General features: G+C 27.4%; 1 protein-coding gene across 2 annotated transcripts; it reads left to right on the top strand.

The window, feature by feature from the left end:
* The first annotated feature begins 7,107 nt into the window (after window positions 1-7,107).
* Window positions 7,108-10,763, top strand: LOC109815510 (nodulin-26). Of its 2 annotated transcripts, XM_020380259.3 has the most exons (5): window positions 7,108-7,309; window positions 7,498-7,722; window positions 8,121-8,318; window positions 10,141-10,202; window positions 10,322-10,763. In XM_020380259.3, exons 1-5 carry the CDS (start codon window positions 7,193-7,195, stop codon window positions 10,533-10,535), a joined length of 816 nt encoding a protein of 271 aa, XP_020235848.1. In that variant the 5' UTR covers window positions 7,108-7,192; the 3' UTR covers window positions 10,536-10,763. The 2 variants fall into 2 exon arrangements, with proteins under 2 accessions (XP_020235848.1, XP_020235849.1); XM_020380260.1 differs by lacking the exon at window positions 7,108-7,309 and having other exon boundaries at window positions 7,492-7,722.
* The last annotated feature ends 8,381 nt before the right edge of the window (window positions 10,764-19,144 follow it).

The following is a 19,144-nucleotide window of genomic DNA, read 5'->3' as shown; positions in this document are numbered from 1 at the left end:
TTTTTCGTGTTATCTTAAAATCATGGCTAAAATAGTATTTTAGTCTTTTATAATAATTATTTGTTTTAATTTAGTCTCACTTTTATTTTTTGTCTCAATTTGGTCCTAATAAATTAATTGGTTGTAATGTTGGACTTCCGTCCAAATTATTTAGACGGAGTTAATTATTGACCACGTGGATGTCACGTGGAAGTTACGTAGATGCCACGTGGAAGTTACGTACATGCCACATGGATGTCAAATTTTGTCATGCATCTGGAACCGGAACGGCCCGTTCTGAAACCGGAACGGCCCGTTCTGGTTGCACTCATGGTGTGTAAATTTTGCATCTGGAACGACCCGTTCTAGATGCATTATTTAACCCAAACGCGTGCAACAAAACAGGCCATTCTGAGACGAGAACGGGCCGTTCTAGAATCCAAAACGGGCCGTTCTGCAATCAGAATGAGCCGTTCCAGAACGCCAACCAACATAGTGCACTAGTGTAGTTCAAAAATCGAAAACAAACCATTTACACATACACAATTTTTTTTATCTAAAAATAATATTTTAAAAAATAAAAATTATATTCTAATATATATATATATATATTTAAATTATCGTATGTATAAAATATAAATTTCGAGAAGTTATTCATCTATCTGATATTTGTCAAACTTTTGTACTTTTTATTTATTGTTTATGTTGATAAAAAAAATTAAAATTGTAAAAAGGTTTAAATATGTTTTTAGTCCCTCAAATTTAAGATAAATTTGTTTTTGGTCCCTCAAATTTAAAACTGTTGTTTTTAGTCCTGTAATTTTAAAAAATCTTGTTTTAGTCTCTTAGGTCACCAATAACATATTTGAAAGTGACTATTTAAGACAATTATGTAATATCAACCGGATTTAATGTGATATTTTCACTAATAAGAACACCAATAAGTAGATTTTATGCAATAATATTTGATAAATTTCTTAACAAAATTTGAATATAAGGACTAAATTAAGATTTTTTGAAATTACAGGGACTAAAAACAATAATTTTAAATCTGAGGGATCAAAAATAGATTTACCCTAAATTTGAGAGACTAAAAATATATTTAAGCCTTGTCAAAGTTTATATCACATATTAAAAACATCTTTAAATGATAAATAAATTAAACTTAATTTTTATAAGATTTAACATATTTATTTATATATTTTTATTAGTGTTAAATTATTATTAAGTAAGTTTTTAAGATTGTTATGTAACCAAACATTTTAAAAAATGTCTATGACAGATAAATATATAATATTTATAAAAAGTATTTTTAACAAAAATTAGGTATAAATCTGTTAAATTATAATATAACATAATCTGACCTAGTTTATTTTCATCCTTAATCATAATTGTAGATATAAAAACTTGTAAAAAATAACTATAACATATTTATACTTAAAAAAATTATATATAAAATTTTTAATATTACAAATATATGAATAAGTATTGTTATCACGATCTAAAATTTATGGATATAATCATTAACTATATGTGTGACATTCTAGAACCAGAACGACCCGTTTTGAAACTGGAACGACTCGTTCTGGTTTCACTTTTCCTAGTTAATTTTGCATTCAGAACGGGCCGTTCTAGATGCAAAATTAATGCACGAAGAGTGAAACTAGAACGGGCCGTTCCAGTATCAGAACGGGGCGTTCTAGTTTCAGAACGGGCCGTTCTAGTTTCAGAACGGGCCGTTCTAGTTTCAGAACGGGCCGTTCTGGTTCTAGATGCATGACAAAAATTTGACATCCACGTGGCTTCCACGTGGCATCCACGTAGTATCCACGTGGCCAACAGTTAATTCCGTCTAAATAATTTGGACTGAAGTTCGACATTGCAACCAATTAATTTATTAAAGACCAAATTAAGATCAAAAATAAAAATAGGACTAAATTGAAACAAACAATTATTATAAAGGACTAAAATAGGTTTTTAGCCTAAAATCATTATTGTTGGTGGCGACATAAATAAAATTGCTATCAACTCCATTTAATCGAGCTTAACTTAAAAAAAAATAAAAATTTAGTCATATAATCCTAACTCTTTCTGTTATTTTTGCATATCACTATAACTCATAGTTTCTCTAAATTTTTATTGGAGTTCGTTATAATACATATATAACTCCCTCCAATTATTTTTTTAGATTGCTGGAGTTTGATATAAAAATAACTTAATTAAAAAATATAAAATATATAACAGATTTGTTTGAAAAATATATCTTAATACTTTTAAAAATCTATCTTAAGTTATAAAAATACAACAAATTTTGAGAAAATATCGCATTAAAAAATAAAAATGCTATTTTTTAATTTAAAAAACATAACACCAAAAAACATGAATTCTTTTAAAATATTGCTATAGCTAATAGAGATCAAATATTTTAAAACTCTCGTGATAATTTTTAAAAATTTTAAGATATATATTTAATGAAGTTATTTTTATTTTTCAAACCCCAATGACAAAAATAAAATAAAATTGAGGAATTATAGACTATAGCAATCTATATATAAAAAATAAAAATGAGGAGCTATGGAATAGCGACATCTCTTTTTCATGTGGCTTTAGAGTTCTTAGTCAAAACTTGGAATTCTAAAAGCACTACATGTAGCTCTGATGCCATTTTAGTGTAAAAAAAATTCTAAAACTAATTAAGTACACATAACATAACAGAGATATTACTGTAATTTATTACAAAAACAACTATATTGTAATAAATAGTTTCTGAAAATGCTCAACAGTGTTAGAATAAAAAATAATAAAAAAAAGCCTTGGGAAAGTGTTTTCCCATGGATATATGGTTAAGAATTAGTATAACTCTTTTATTAATATTATTTTTAGTTAAAATATATTATTAACCAACTATTATTCATAATTTATTAAGAAAATTGTCGTTATATAATATTCTAATATATAATTTTTTTTAAAAGAAGTGAAGGAGGATCTACATTAATGAATTTCATAAACATTAACTTATCTCATAAACATTTGTTAATGCATACCTACCTGCACGTTTATATATATATATATATATAAACGTGCATTCCACTTTGAACTATTTTAGTAAGTTATAGTTATAATTGTAAGGAGAATTTGAAATGATAATGGTAATCACAAATCATAAAATTATATTGTTAGAAAGTGTAAATATAGATTAAAGTGATACATAATATATGATGTTAAATTTCATTAAAAAATAACTACGAAAATTATATGTGATCATATGTAAATTAAATTTATACTTATATATATTGTACTTATAATGACACTTATTATATATCACTATATATAACATTTCTTACGATAACTAATTGGTGATAGGGAAGTTTCACAATTGTATACAGTAATGAGTGGCTATATATAAGTATTATTTACAACACTCAAATAAGTTATACTAGTGTATATGTAAATATTTTAAAAGATATATAACATCTCATAAGTTTTTTACTAGGTAGTTATGTGCCACTCTTTATCTACCATTTCAATACATTAAAAAAAAATATAAATAACACTCAAATAACTTATATGCTCAACTATGAGCATGTTTACATACAAACTTAAAAATAATTTTTGAGTTACTCTATTGAAAGATATTATTTATATTCAATAGCGAAACTCTTAAAAGTCCTTTTATACCATATCAAAATAGGCTATATAGAGTATGCGTAGAAACTTAGTTAAGTTATGTGAATAAAGCATTAGAGCATATATAGAAATTGTTATAGTATAAAGAATTACCTCCAAAAAATCGTCATTACAATCTAAAATTTAAAATTTAAATAGTCCTTTTACACCGTATAAAAATATGCTCTATAGAGTATAGGCAGAAGCTTAGATAAGTAATGTAATCAACAATAAAACATGTATAGAAATTGTTATAGTATAAAGAACTACCTCCAAAAAATTATGATTGTAGTCTAAAATTTAAAACATTGAAATAGTGTAATATGGCTTATCTTAATTTTAGGAGAGAGGATTGTATAAATGTGTTTGAGGCTTTAAGTGCATTAATATCTCAAATTATCTAAAGATATTTTTTAATTTATTTTGGCAATAATACATCTTACCATAATTACCGTATTGTGATTCTAAATTATTGGTCCTTATCTTGGTTAAGTTGGTAGATAATCGATATAATAGTTTGAATATATCCAACGAAAATAATCTTAATAAGCTATTTGGCCTAGAAGGTACACAACTTCCAAACCTCAAACATACAAATTCGAAGATTCATATGTGACTAGTTGATTCAACTTGTCTCAATCAAACTAAGTTGATATAAATTTAGAAATTTAAAAGAGATAAATGGAGAATCCACCCTTGAAGATGAGATTTTGAAGTTGTTTTATACATGTTTGAGGATTGAGTAGGTAAGATTAATATTTTTTTTATTGATTAATGTATATTTTATATTATACTTTTTATTATTTGTTAAAATAATATTTGACTACTAAAAATTATGTCTATAAATTCATATTAGTCTTTATAAATTGTTAAGTTTGGAACATTATGTGGATGATTTTGATTTAAAAAAAAACTTATTTTTAAAGATACTTAAAGAAAAATAAAATAAATATATTTGAAGACCTGTTGATGATGCTATGTGTATGTCTCTTGGGTAGTTGGTTCAGCCTTCAAATTATTTTCAGGGCATAATATATCAACCACTTCAAATGCTCAATAAGCCATTTTGAATATATTGACTAATATCAACAGCCATAAGGCCGAAATGATAACTGATCACTAACCTTACATGCTAATTTGTCTTGTCAAAGACTTAAGAAATTAACAAGGAATCAGGATGCTTTTATATCTGTAGATAATATGAAAATATCATATATCAGAGATAAAAATAAAGAAGAAGATTAATAGGTATCACGTATATACACTAGTACATAATACACATTTTACGTCGGTTAGTTTAGGGGTTTTTACGTCAGAAAAATGTCCGACGTAGAAGCGGGAGACGTAAATTTACGTCGGGGCGCGAAAACCGACGCAAATTTACGTCGGACATGTGAAGGTCCGACGTAAAAAGTCATAAAAAATTTAAAAAAAAAAAAAGAAAACAAGTGCAGCAGAACGGCCCGTTCTGCTTGGAGAACGGGCCGTTCTCCAAGCAGAACGGGCCGTACTGCTTGGAGAACGGGCCGTTCTCCAAGCAGAACGGGCCGTACTGCTTGGAGAACGGCCCGTTCTGTTTGAACAACGGCCCGTTCTCCATGGAGTACGGGCCGTTCTGCAAGCAGAACGGGCCGTTCTGCTTGAGAGACCCAGGAGCGCGTTCTCAGGTAGACTTGGTCACTTCCTTCTCCATCTCCAGCTTCAAAAACTTGAAACAAACAGATGAAAAAAACATCATTTACGTCATAAAACCTCATAGAAAAGCCCAGAAACAGAAAAACACAAACTTGAAGATGGTACCTCGAAAAATTATAAGGAAGGAAAATACACATTTAGTCGTATGAACGCAAACTGCTTGTTTTTGTCGTATGAACGGAGACTGAATGATAGAAAAATTATAAGGAAGGAAGGACCGAAGGAGTAGGAGGCGGAGGGATTTACACAACGAAGAGGGAGAGGGTTTACAGAGAAAAAAATGAAAAGTGATGAAAAGTGAATGCGCGCGGTGTGCCTCGCGCTCTCTTATTCAAATTTGCGTCTTTTTTACGTCGGACCTGGTAGGGTGCGACGTAAATTGGACTTTTTACGTCAGACCTTCCCAGGTGCGACGTAGATTGGACTTTTTACGTCGGACCTAACCAGGTGCGACGTAAAAAAGTTCGCAAAAATTACAAAAATGCCACCGCATTTTTTTTACGTCGGATTTTCGTATTTCCGACATAAAAGGGGTGACGTAATATACTTATTTTCTACTAGTGATAATAATAATAAGGTTAATTTACTATAATTATTTTCCACCAATAGAATATGTTAATTAACTAGAATGTTTACAAGATTATTTTAATTTAACTAATAATCTCACATTCAAATTCTTAGTTTATTGTTGTATTAATTAAATGTTAAAAAATAATTTTGTCACTCATAATTATTCGAATTTGACTTAAACATGATTATTTAATAAAAGATACGTACGTGTATGTATAAAAATAAAAAAACTATAATTACTTTGTATTTTTATCTTGTAACATCGTCAAAAAGTTAAAAACCAGCACCATAAAATACAAATAAAAAAAAAACCTAACATCATCAAAACTACATAAGATCCAATGGGGTTTATTTGTCTTCTCTCCCTCGGAAAGGATAAGTCCAAGGTCTGCGCCTTTTTATTCTCTTTGCGTATTCTTTTTCTTTCCTATTTGGAATATCTGTACACAGTATATTCCTCCTCGGCTAATAATGGCCCAATGTCACAACTTCTCAAACTACCTTCTAACCATCGTCTTAGTATTTTTAAAAAAACAATTACATGAAATAAATACTTTTGATTTAAAATATATGAATATATTAATTTTTGTACACTATAAATTCGTTTATACCATCAAACATTAAAAACTATCCTAAATATAATTTTTAATTATTTTTTATAAAAACTAATAAATTTATCATACATTTCAATATACATGACAAAACATTGGTTCAATTAGTGATAAATTAGTTTCAACTTAATTAATAGGTATGAGTATACAATTATATTACTAGTGAAAGTTGCATATCAGTAAATAATATTTGTGATCTATAAAAAAAATACATGTTAATATATAATTAGATTACCTTGTGTAGTTAGGATATTCTAATTAAATTTATATTTAGAGTATAAGAATTTAATTTTTATAAACTCTCGATGTAAAAAGTTTTACTTTATCAATCAATATAACTTTAAAAATATCAATGATAATAGTTAAGATAATATATACAAAATTTTAAATTTAAATTTTGTTGTTATCATTATAATTTTAATGAATAAAAAATATTAATATTACATTTCTAAATAGATTAAAATATAACAAATATTTTATTTAATAATTAAAGAGTACAATAAAAAGATTGGTCAGAAGAATATAAAATTATTCCGTCTCATTATGAGCAACTCGTTGTGTGCCTATAAATTGGAGTTGTTTTCCAAGTCTTCCTATGTAGTTGAGGAGACAAAGCAGAGTGTCCAAATCAATTTACAAACCCGAGTTTTATTCCTTGTTTTCTATCGCCGATGGCTGATTATTCAACAGGAACTGAATCCCACGAGGTGGTTGTAAATGTAACCAAGGACCCCTCCAAAATATGTGAACGTTCAGATTCCTTTGTCTCTGTCCATTGCTTGCAAAAGGTGTCTCCTAATCTTTCTTTTCTACCCAACAACCTATTCAATTCTTCTTATTACAATTGGTTAGATATATAAGTATACCGGATTGTTATGTTATTACAATTTCTTTCTAAATTAATCGTTTGAACGTATTGAACTAGAAAATTTGAGATTGGAAATGAGAAAATGGATTTGTTTGTTGATGGATGCAGTTGGTGGCGGAGACAGTGGGCACATATTTCTTGATATTTGCGGGGTGTGGTTCAGTGGTGGTGAACAAGAACAACGACAACATCGTAACTCTTCCTGGGATAGCAATTACGTGGGGACTGGTTGTCATGGTGCTCGTTTACTCTGTTGGTCACATCTCTGGTGCCCATTTCAATCCTGCTGTCACCATTGCTTTTACCTCCATCGGAAGGTTTCCATTGAAGCAGGTAAATTAATGTGCTCATTTGGAAAATTGGGTAGCTCACAAAGAGTTTGTTTGACACATAATTAGGTTAATGTGCTCGTTTGGAAATTGTCATTTTCGTTCTTAATTGTTACGTTTATCTCTCTTGCATGGATCTCTTTAAAGCCCATTTATCTTGTACCGAAAGTATGAGATACTATACCAAAAAGAGAAATCATGAGATACCATACCAAAAAAAGAAATTATGAAATACCTATTAACTTGTTTCTATTTGGCCTTCTCACACTAATTGACCATTGCCAAAATATTGCCTCGTGGCACATGTATAAGCAGCCAGAACATGTGATTCGAATCAATCAAGACAAAATAAAATTATTATGGTTGGGACATGTGATGCAATTAGCATTAATTGTTATGTAGGTACCAGCTTATGTAGCAGCTCAACTCCTAGGAAGCACACTTGCGAGTGGAACTCTGAGACTAATATTTATGGGGAAGCATGACCAGTTTTCAGGAACACTCCCAACAGGGTCTTACCTCCAAGCTTTTGTGTTTGAATTCATAATCACATTTCTCCTTATGTTTGTCATATGCGGGGTCGCCACCGATAACAGAGCGGTAACGTCTCTCACTTAATGTTTCTCTTTGGATACAAATTTTAAAATAATTTGTAAAAAATCTCAAACTTTTATATTTTGTTTTCAAATAGACTCTAACTTACTGACTCTCTCTCCTTAAATTGATACAATATATTTGGTGAGATTTTGAAATCTTCATATTCTATGTCTTTAAAGTTTATTAAACCTTACCAAATATGATATTAATTCGTAGTTTATCTATAAGATTGAAATTTTAATTAAAAGTTGTAAGTAAATGAATTTAAACATTATATAAGATTTAATTGTTATTTGATTCTGAAAATAAATATTTTTTTAAAATAAATGTTCTGTTGGTCATTTTTCATTTATTCTAAAGGTTTCAGACCGATTTAAGTGGTTTTCTCAACAGTTTTTTGAACCGTTAATGTTCGAGTCATGTAAATTGAATACTTAATTGGCTCGCACGTTTTTTAGTCAAAAAGTGACCACTCCAATCCAATTTTTGTAATAATGACATGAAGAAATGGAGAGAGGCATGGCAACAACAACAATGAGGTTAATGGTTGACCGTTCATGATGATATTTGTACATAAAAAATACATTATTCTTACAATATCTTTTAACAGTAAAAAAATACAATTTTAACTTATTCTTACATCAATTCTTTTCTAATAATGAATCGACAAAAAAATGCAGATCTAAGTCAGCTCAACGTATATTGAAGTTTAAAATGTTTTCCTTCCTTTTCCTTATCTCTTATATATATATATATATATATATATATATATATATATAATATAGCATATCAAGTTAGAGAAAATTTATTATGAGAGATGAGAGGGTCAAAATATAACATTTAGATCAATTTCTTCTCACTTAATTAAATTTCAAATTTTTTCTCATTTAATTAATCTAAGAGTTATATTTTAACTCTCTCATCTCTCATAATAAATTCTCTCTCAATTGATATGCTCTATATATTTATTTATTTATTTATTTCAGGTTATAGAGTTTTAGGATGAAAAATCTTCAAATTAATTAAAATATTTTTAACTTATTGTATTAGACGATTGACAATAATGAAAGATATGTATTATTGTATTTTAATTAAGATTAATATGATAAGGAAAATCAACTAACGAGAGATAAATAAGATAGTTACTAACGAAGAAGGAGAATCCAGATATTAAACTAGTTACTATCTTTTTTTCTTAGAGAATATCAATGAAAGTAACTGTTTTTGTCTTATGCATTAGGTACATAGGATAAAGCGTAAAAAATAAAAGCTTTTTGTTTGAATTTAAGTACTTGGTGGATATAATCGAAATATAAATTATATTAACAACTCCCAATATTTTTAGAAACTTATTGTATATTTTTAAGATAATTATAAAATTGTGAGAGATATGAAATAATGACTTAAAGTAAAGGCTTTAGGTGCTTGATCCTAGAATATTTCCCTGTACACATCGTTTAGGTACCATTTTTATTTTAATATTTAATTACATGAGATTGCTAGATGGTTCCCGTGTGAGACTAGATTAAGCTAGGGGGAAGGCTTCTCCTGTTTTTTTTATCTCGATAATGGTTCTTATATTGCATGCCTATATGTAGTTTTTTTTTATTATTATAATTTTTTCACATAGCAGCCTAAGTATTTTGTTGCAACACAGTTACCTAATTTGTATCATTTTGAATCCTATACAATAATTCTAGTAGAAGTTTACGTTACGAGGCATACCTCGTGCGAATCAATTAATAATCCATCCACGAAATATTCTTCTTAAACTCCATTTGTTATATGCATCTTTAATTATGAAGCTGATTTTTAAATTGAACAGATTGGTGAGTTGGCTGGGATTGCAATCGGGTCTACGATACTGCTGAATGTGATGATTGGAGGGTAATTAAGTAACCTATCGAAATCCTGATTAAATAAAATGCAAAATGAAGAGCATATTGTTGTGGTAATGAGAAATGTACAATACCTGATGCGAGTGGTTTTGAATTTTCATGTGACAGGCCAATCACAGGAGCATCAATGAACCCAGTTAGAAGCCTAGGACCAGCTTTTGTGCACACGCAATACAGAGGAATATGGATATACTTGTTGGCACCGATTGTGGGGGCTGTGGCCGGAGCATGGGTCTACAACGTCATTAGGTACACAGAAAAGCCACTGCGTGAGATCACAAAGACCGGCTCTTTCCTCAAAGGACGTGCTGACATCAAATAGTTTAAGCAAATGGACTTATATGCTATCATCAACCCTCCTTCCCACACTTTTGCTATGTATATTGTCTTTGTCAGAAATAATGATCCCATAATGCATGAAATCACTTAAACAAACTACGCTGTTATGGTTTATTTCCTTTGTTTCGTAAAAGGTCATGCATTTGATCTAACAAATTTGTATTTAGCTCCTATATACTACGTAATTTTCTCTGTGTGTGTATTAAAAACAGTTGAGATCTTACTATATATTAATAACTTTTTATTATATAAGAATTTATGTTATAAATATTTAAAATTTAATAACAACTTTTATATACACTATTATTGTTATTGTATGAAGGATTTTCTCCAGAATAATTTAGCAACTACAGCAAAATATAAGACATTCAAAGAGTGTAATCTAATGCTCCTAACTTTAGAGTTATGTTTTATACCCATGCATATAAGTTACTAATCTGAACCTCAAGAATTTTGGAATAGTTCAAGAAAATCTCAAAGTAATATAATTGTCACAACATTGTAGTAGTCTATCTGTACATTTATGGGGGTATCTATGAGACATAGGTTGGTATGTTGGTCAGCCAATGTATTTGTGTTGTAACCATGTCGAACTTAAATCGACGTTCTTAAGATTGGTACCTTAAGTATATTGGGGTTGGTGCTTGAGTGGCCAACCAAAAGTAGCAGATAAGTCATATATGAGTGTGTCTCTCAAGAATATTCTGACCATGTAGGCTAATAGTTAAGATATTTCTGAGAGATACACTAGTCTCCAACCTTTAGCATACAATGTAACATGGTCGTAAAATATTATTGGTCAAAGTTTATTTGGGTTAACTAGTTTGATATTTTTGGGAGGGCGGTAAACTAGCCTCCAACCTTGAGCATAAGATGTAAAAAGACAATAAAATATTTTAGTAAAAATTAATCCAATTAAAATAGTTAGCATATTTTTAGAGACTACATGAGCCTCAAGCCTAGAGCATAAAGGCAACAAGGCTTTATTTTAGGCTCTTTAGTCCTTGGTGAACTAGTTTTCTATGTAGTTGATTGATATAACTACATGCTTTATTTTAATATTATTACTTGAATTGTTCGAAGAAAGTTAGTGAAGAGAAGGGTTTAAAATGACTTAATAAGGTAGAGCAAAGTTAGAATATAAAATGATGAGATTATAGTAGAAGAGAAAAAGGAAGAACTTCATAAGTGTATTTCCTAATTAAGATTCTAAAGGGATAAAGTTAGAAAGAAAAGGTTTTAGGTTACAAGAAGTCTTCATCTTCATCTGATTCTTCTATAATCTCCTGATCTTCCTCAAGTTATAGGTTGTCTTGATTAGCAGAAGGAATATCCTTTGAGCATATATAGATCGTTGAGGTGGAATTGAGAGAAGCCAAAATCATTGTTTTAAGAGTGTTTTTTTTCTTCATCTACTTTAACTTTTAGGAAGTTGATTTGAGGTAAAGGAAGCTTGATCATTTTAGTTCTTTGAGATTGCATGCGGATCTAGTTGATGTTGGATTGTAGAGATTTGATTTTTTTTATTCTATTTAAGGGATTTGGATTTGGTTGTTTTTATTCTATTTGTTTCATGTTTCAATGGTTGCACATGTTGCATCTTATTAAGTTTTTGGCAAACGTGGATTGCATTAGATATTGTGGACAAGAAAAAAAGTGGTTCGGAGATAGGAATTTAAATGAAGGTTGATTATAGACTTGGATTTTTTTATAAAAAAAAAAAAAACTTGCTCCATAATTGTTGAATGGGTGTGGATGTTGTTGAATAGGAGGAAGACGCTCCCTCGTTGTTGTTGCTTTGAATGTTTTTCAAATGTGATTTAAAAGGGGCAATGGACTTCACATGGAAGTGTTTTTATTGAAAATTGTTGAGTTGTGATATGTCATTGAAATGGATTTCAATTGAGGGGCTTTGGGTTCGATGAACACATTGAGTAGATGTTTTGGAAAAATATACTTTATCTATACCAAATATTTAGTCCTTTAGTAATCTATTTTTGTCTAAAAAAAAATGACTTTTTGAATTTCAAAGTCTAAGTAATATATTTTTTTTTCCTAATCACACTACAATTGAATAGACAATTTCTCCATCAACTATTCACTTTTTTTTTTACAAAAAAAAAAAGTATTTTCTTCTTTATGTTACATAAGAAACAAATGGAGACTACTTTTAGTCTTAATTATAAGAAACACACATATGTATATATATACATACACATACACTTTATAATGTATTAATCGCTAATTTTTTTATACCCTTTATGTATTGTGAACTTTATTAGAAAGATGCATAACTCATGCAAGTGAATCCATTTATTGATATATATATATATATTAACAATACAAATTACTAAGTTTTTAAATTTTGATAAATCATTAAACTAATCAATACACTAATTCAAGATTCAATGATTGAACTGTGATTGAATCGTGGTTGAACTATTATTAATAAAATATTAATAATTATTAAATAACACATAAAATAATATTAAAAAAATAATATCATAACTTTATAACATAAAAATTAAAAATAAAACACGAATTTAATGTTTTATTAACATTTAAATTATATACAAATGTTGAAATTAAATATATTATAATCACGTGTTTATATTTAAAAAAATAGTAAAGAAAATGCCAAGTAATTTGGGTTGATTTTTATTTTTTAAGAAAAAATTCAAATAATATTTTTTCATAAAAATTAGTTGACCTGTAGAATATCAAGTTTTGATCCATTTTTTTCTTTGAATTTTTTTATCTTTCACGAGTTTCTTTGCCAAACTATTTTTGTGGTTTATTTGAACTAATTAGGTGATCAGTTCATAATCAATCTGATTCGATATTCATAGCATAGAAAATTACATTTGTTTGTGAAAAAATTATCTCTTAAATTAAGTGTAGTGACATTAAATGTAATCATTATTCAAATCATCAATTTGAAGGATATTTTTGAAATAAAATTTAAATTTATTATCTTCACTAAATGGATTAATTATTTGTATCTTATATAAGATGAAAAAGAGAGAACTACTTTGATCACCCTTAAGGTGGGGAATTGGAATAGTGTGCAAAAAATCTTTGATTTAAACTCTCGTGTTGTCATTGTAATTCTGATGAATAAATAAAAAATATAAGACCAAAAAGAGTAATAAAGAAACACATGTTAATTTAAATTTACATCTATCAAATATTTTGTAATTTGTGAATCAACTTTAAGAAAATTCTAATTAGTGCCTTACAAGCACCCATTAAGGAATTAAAAATGTGTTTTTATATTAAAAATTGTATATGCACATTCTATTGTGCAACTATATTGTAATTTTTAACAAAAAATTTCTATATATTAATTCCTTAACGCATCTTAAGGACGTTTAAAGTATTAAAGATTGAGAATGAATGAAAGATAAATTTAATATTGTTAACTTAATTACTCTCTTTATCCCAAATCTTTACTCCTTTTAAGGTTAATGCTAGGGGTGGAAAAATGTAGCTTGCAAAAAAAAGGTAGGGAAGGAGGCGTTGACCTATTTTCCAAAAATGGGATAGAAATTTTGGCACACACCTCTTAGAGATGGGTTGGCGAACCGGCGAGTTCACCAACCAAAATTTAATTTTTTTATTAACTATGATATAAATTTGTTCTTCAACTTTAAGACTATAAAACAAAAATAATAAATTATAAATTATTAAAAGTCTTTCATTTTCAATCAAGATTACTTACTAATAGTCTTTAAACAACAAAAAAAAACTAATATAATCTTTAAGAATTACTCTCCTTAATCCTTAAGGTGTGTTTGGACGAGGAATTTTACAAATTTAAAGAATTTTAAATTCTTGATATTTGAATTCCTTTGATTTCAATTTCTATCATTCTTAAAATATTTTGTTTGGATAAGTCAATTCAAATTTCTCAAATTTTAAATTGTTAGGTTAGATATGATAATTTGATTCCAACATGGTAAAATTGATTTTATAAATATATTTATATGTTGAGATTTTTAAATTAAATTTTATAAAAATAAATATTAGTTAATTTTTAAATATTTAAAAAATTTAAATATATTTTTGAATATTCAATAATTAAAAACATGAAGAGATAAGAGATAAGATAAAATATATAAGTGAAAAAAGAAAAAAAAAATGAGGAATTTCAAATTTTTACTCTTTTGGAAGAATTTGAAATTCTACTATTTTAGGAAATTTTACAAATGCTTGAATTTCAAATTCTTTGTAAATTCTCTAGTCAAACAAGGTATTTCACCTCAAAAAATTTAAATTTTTTTAAATAAATGAATTACTTCATTTAAATTATCTATCTAAACACACTATAATATAAGGCATAATTTAGAAGAAATTGGTTTTTTTTTTTTATAAGACACTTTACAATTTCTATAAAAGTATTAAATGTAGTTTTTATATTATGTCATTATTAAAGATTGTATAAATAAGTGTTTTTGTCTCTCGCCTCTTAAAATCTACAATTGTCATTCATTATTTTAGTTGGTTTTGATACTTTCTTCATGTACTTGTCTCATAGAAATTTAATGACAAGTAAAAAAGGTAAAATCATGCATCATAATTTTGTTTTATAAGCACAATAAAATTAACTAATATAACTATTTATATTGATATGTGTGATTTGGTTAAAATGTCTTATAATAAAAACCAAATGAAGTACACTATAAGTATAATAATTAGGGATGGCAAAGTGGGCCATGACTCGCGGGCTGGCCCGTTGGCCCGTCAAAAATTGGCGGCCGGGCCAACTATTTCAACCTGTCAAGCCCGCCCTGCCAAGCCGGGCCAAATAGCGGGCCGGCCCGCCACAACCCGCCGGCCCGCATATATATTTTTTTAATTTAATTATTTTTATGTTTATTTTATTTTGATGTAGAAGATGAGGATGATGATTAAGAAAAAAAGTAGAGACAACTTCTTTCAAGAGAGCTTCTAATATTCTTAAAATAAAAATATAAAGTTAATTAATTGTATTTAAACTTGTTTTGTGGACTATCAAAAAATTTTGTTTATAAATAATTTGTAAGTTTATAATTTGGTTTTGATTTTGGTGTAAATGGACTAATTTCTATTTGATTTTGTTTTAAGTTTGTAATTTGTTTTTGTTGAACATATATTATGTACATTATGTATGCATTTTTAATTTCATATGGTTATATTTATTTATTTGTAGCAATTTTTTTTTATTTGACCATAAAATATTTTTTTTTTCCATTTTTATTTTATTTTTATTTTTTGTAAGCGGGCCGGCCCGCCAGCTCGATCTTAGGCAGGGCGGGCCAGCATCTCCAGCCCGTTTTATATTGGCGGGCCGGCCCGCCCCGCCCCGTTTTTGGCAGGCCGGACCAAAATGGGCCGGGCTGGCCCGTTTTGCCATCCTTAATAATAATCCTTTAATAATAAAGTGTCTATCTCGTCTCACCAGTTTTTAGTAGACTAGTGGGTTAGCTCGCGTGTTATGACTTATTTTGCTATCTTTAATTAACTCATATGATTAAAAAATATTTAATGTATATAAATGTAGACTAAAATTTCTTATCCAATATCTCATTATGTCAGTTTCATTATTTTTTTAAAATAATTAAATAATTGATACAGAAAATAGTTATTAAATAATGATATAATTGGAAAAAATATTAATTAGAACCTAAAACTAAAAGAGCAATTATTTCGGGACAGAACGAAGACTACAAGGAATAAATATTTGACATAAAAAGAATAACTAATTTTCTTAATTTTGATAAATTAATTGTTTGAGTTTTATGTCAAAGATGAGTGAAAATAATTTTTATAAAAAAAGACCAAGTCAAATTTCTAAAATTGGTTTATTAATTATCATTTAAATTTTTAATTTGTGTGAAAAAAGTTTAAGGATACATTTTTTTTATTAAAAAAAACTTAGATTAGGACAAAGAGCGACGCTATGCACTATCAAATTCTTTGATAATTTTTAGTGGGATTATAAATTTTTTACCTTATTAACAAAATAAGTTTACATGAAAGGATATAAAGTATAAGAAAAAATTAATTTAATTTCAAGTATTAATTAGTAGGAGTAAGGAGACTTAATTAATTGTAACACCTTTGTTTAATTTCTAAGGAGCCATTTTTTTTTCATCAATTTTTAAAGAGACATTTGATACACAAAAGTTTTGATTTTTTTAGGACTATAAAATTGGAAATGTTAGTTTGTTGTGTTTAGTATATTGTTAAAAAAATTTATTGAAAAACACGTTTTTCTACAAAATGTTTTTTATATAATTTTTTCTCAAATTTATTTTTTCATGGGAGTTGAGAATCTAATATTTTTTAGATGAAAAAAAGTTTTATTTTAGTAAAGATATCACATTAATTTGTTTCTGTAATATGGTATAAATATTTGATACACAATTAATATTTCTAAATATTTTTAAAAATATTTTGACCAATTAAACAAATTTGTAAAAATATTTCTAAAAATACGTCTTAAAAATTAGGATTTCTAGAATTTATGATTCCCATAATTATCAAACATGAAAAAAAAATATTCTACCAAACACCCCAAATGTTAATCAACTTTTAAAGAAATATTGTTATTGTTGGATTAATCAATTTAAAATCTTAAAATAAAGTATAAATTTAAGACAAATTTAATATTATTTAACTTAATTATTCTCCTTCTCCCAAATCTTTAACTGGTTAATGTTAATGAACATAGTTAAAAAAAATATTTAATTGATATAAATTTAAACTTAAAAAGCTCTCATTTAATATGTCATTGCCTCAAATTCATTATCTTGGTTTTGTATGAAATAAATGAATAATTAAACTTATTAAATAGGAGCATAATTGAGAAAAAAAATATTAATTAGATTTCAAAATTATAAAAATACAATTATTTAAAAAAATAAAAGGATTAAAGTTGTGTATGGTAAAATTAGCTTATTAATTGGCTAAAAAATTATACGTAAAATGATTGAATCGTAAATGTTTGATAAAATTAGTTTATAATCTATATAAAATGACATATTTATCTATTTAATAATAATGAGAGTGAGAGAGTAAAAAGATTAAAAAAAATTGAGAAAATTAATAAGGTTAAAAATGAAAAGAGAAAGAAAAAACTAAGAACTTAATTAGGATAATTCTAATAAGAGCAACTTACATGAGTTATTTAGTATATATAAAAGTGTGACGGTGATCCCATGGTATCATGTCTTCGCTAAGTAACTCATACCTATTTTTACTCCAATGAAAAAAATTCTAAGGAACTTTAAAAAACTTATAATTTTATTATTATTTTTTTGTAATTTTGACTTAATTATATAAATTTCTTGATGATCTCTACTGAGTCCAAGTATTTTTTTAATGGTAAGAAACAATTTCCTACTGAAGTAACTAAAAAAAAATTAAACCACTTTAATTGTCATGTTAGATTGCTCCATTGAAAGAATTGTTTGAAGCAACTGAAGTTTCATTATAGGCAACTCTAAAGGGAGTAACGCATATGAGTTGTTTAGTATATCTAAAGATGTGATTAGTGGTTCCCATAGTATCATGTCATCACTAAGCAACTCGTACCTAATTTTGTTTCAATGGAAGAAATTTTAAGGAACTTCAAGAAACTCATAACTTTATATTTTTTTTAAAATAATTGAATTGATTTTATAATAGTTGTTTGGTGGTCCCTACTGAATCCAAAATATTATTTTTTTAATAATAAAGAACAGTTGCTCAATAAAACAATTGAAAAAAAAAATTAAGCAACTTTCATTGTCATCTGAGAAGGGATGACAATGGGTAGGGTCTATATAGGGTCTTATAATACTCATTCCGATACCTACGTTTAAAAAGAATACTCGTACCTAGCTCCATACCTATGCGAGTAATAATTTTAATCTCCATCTCCATACTTGTTGGTCACCTATGTATCCATACACGCACCTGCAACCCACATTTTACTTATATATAAAATAAATATATCAATAAAGATATAATATTTCATACAAGTAAACATAATATTAATTTGTCAAGTTTTTAACATTACAAAAATCCAACATAGCAATTCTTATAAATAAAGATTACAAAACATTTAATTCTTATAAATAAAATTTTAAGAAAATTAACATAATAAAAGTTGTAATTAAACTTCCAACATCATGATCATGTATTAATAATATTCTCCAAGACCTGTGAAAAAAAATACAGCAATTAGTTAGATTAAAATTATAGATTAAATTATATACTATAAATTTCAAAAGACAAATATGTAAACATTTGACCTCATCATCGGAATCAACTTCTCCATATTTTTGCAAACGCTTGACTTACAAGTTTATATATTATTTTGGTTCAGTAATACAATAAAAATTACATGACAAGAAAATGAATGATTAGATAATTTAAATTGATAATTAAAACAAACAATAAAAAAATAAAATAACTTTTATTAAATAAACAAAGTTTAATTATTTATTATCTTGTTGTTTGTATTTCAATTAACTTTGTGCACACATAAGTGCCCCTGAAGTAAATTCATAGAACCTAGAATGATGAGTATGTGCTAAGTGCAAATTCTAAAACTACGATTGAAAT

Source organism: Cajanus cajan, chromosome 2 (genome assembly GCF_000230855.2).
Source record: "Cajanus cajan strain Asha chromosome 2, NIPB_CcT2T_4, whole genome shotgun sequence".
Classification (NCBI taxonomy): domain Eukaryota; kingdom Viridiplantae; phylum Streptophyta; class Magnoliopsida; order Fabales; family Fabaceae; genus Cajanus; species Cajanus cajan.
The sequence above is the reverse complement of the archived record's forward strand: the minus strand, read 5'-3'. Positions and strand labels throughout refer to the sequence as shown.

Excerpts from the sequence above, each read along its gene's own strand:
- LOC109815510 (XM_020380259.3), top strand. The coding sequence starts at position 7,193 with ATGGCTGATTATTCAACAGGAACTGAATCCCACGAGGTGGTTGTAAAT. Across the intron at positions 7,310-7,497 it reads CTGTCCATTGCTTGCAAAAG|TTGGTGGCGGAGACAGTGGG; the intron begins GTGTCTCCTAAT and ends TGATGGATGCAG. Across the intron at positions 8,319-10,140 it reads TCGCCACCGATAACAGAGCG|ATTGGTGAGTTGGCTGGGAT; the intron begins GTAACGTCTCTC and ends TAAATTGAACAG.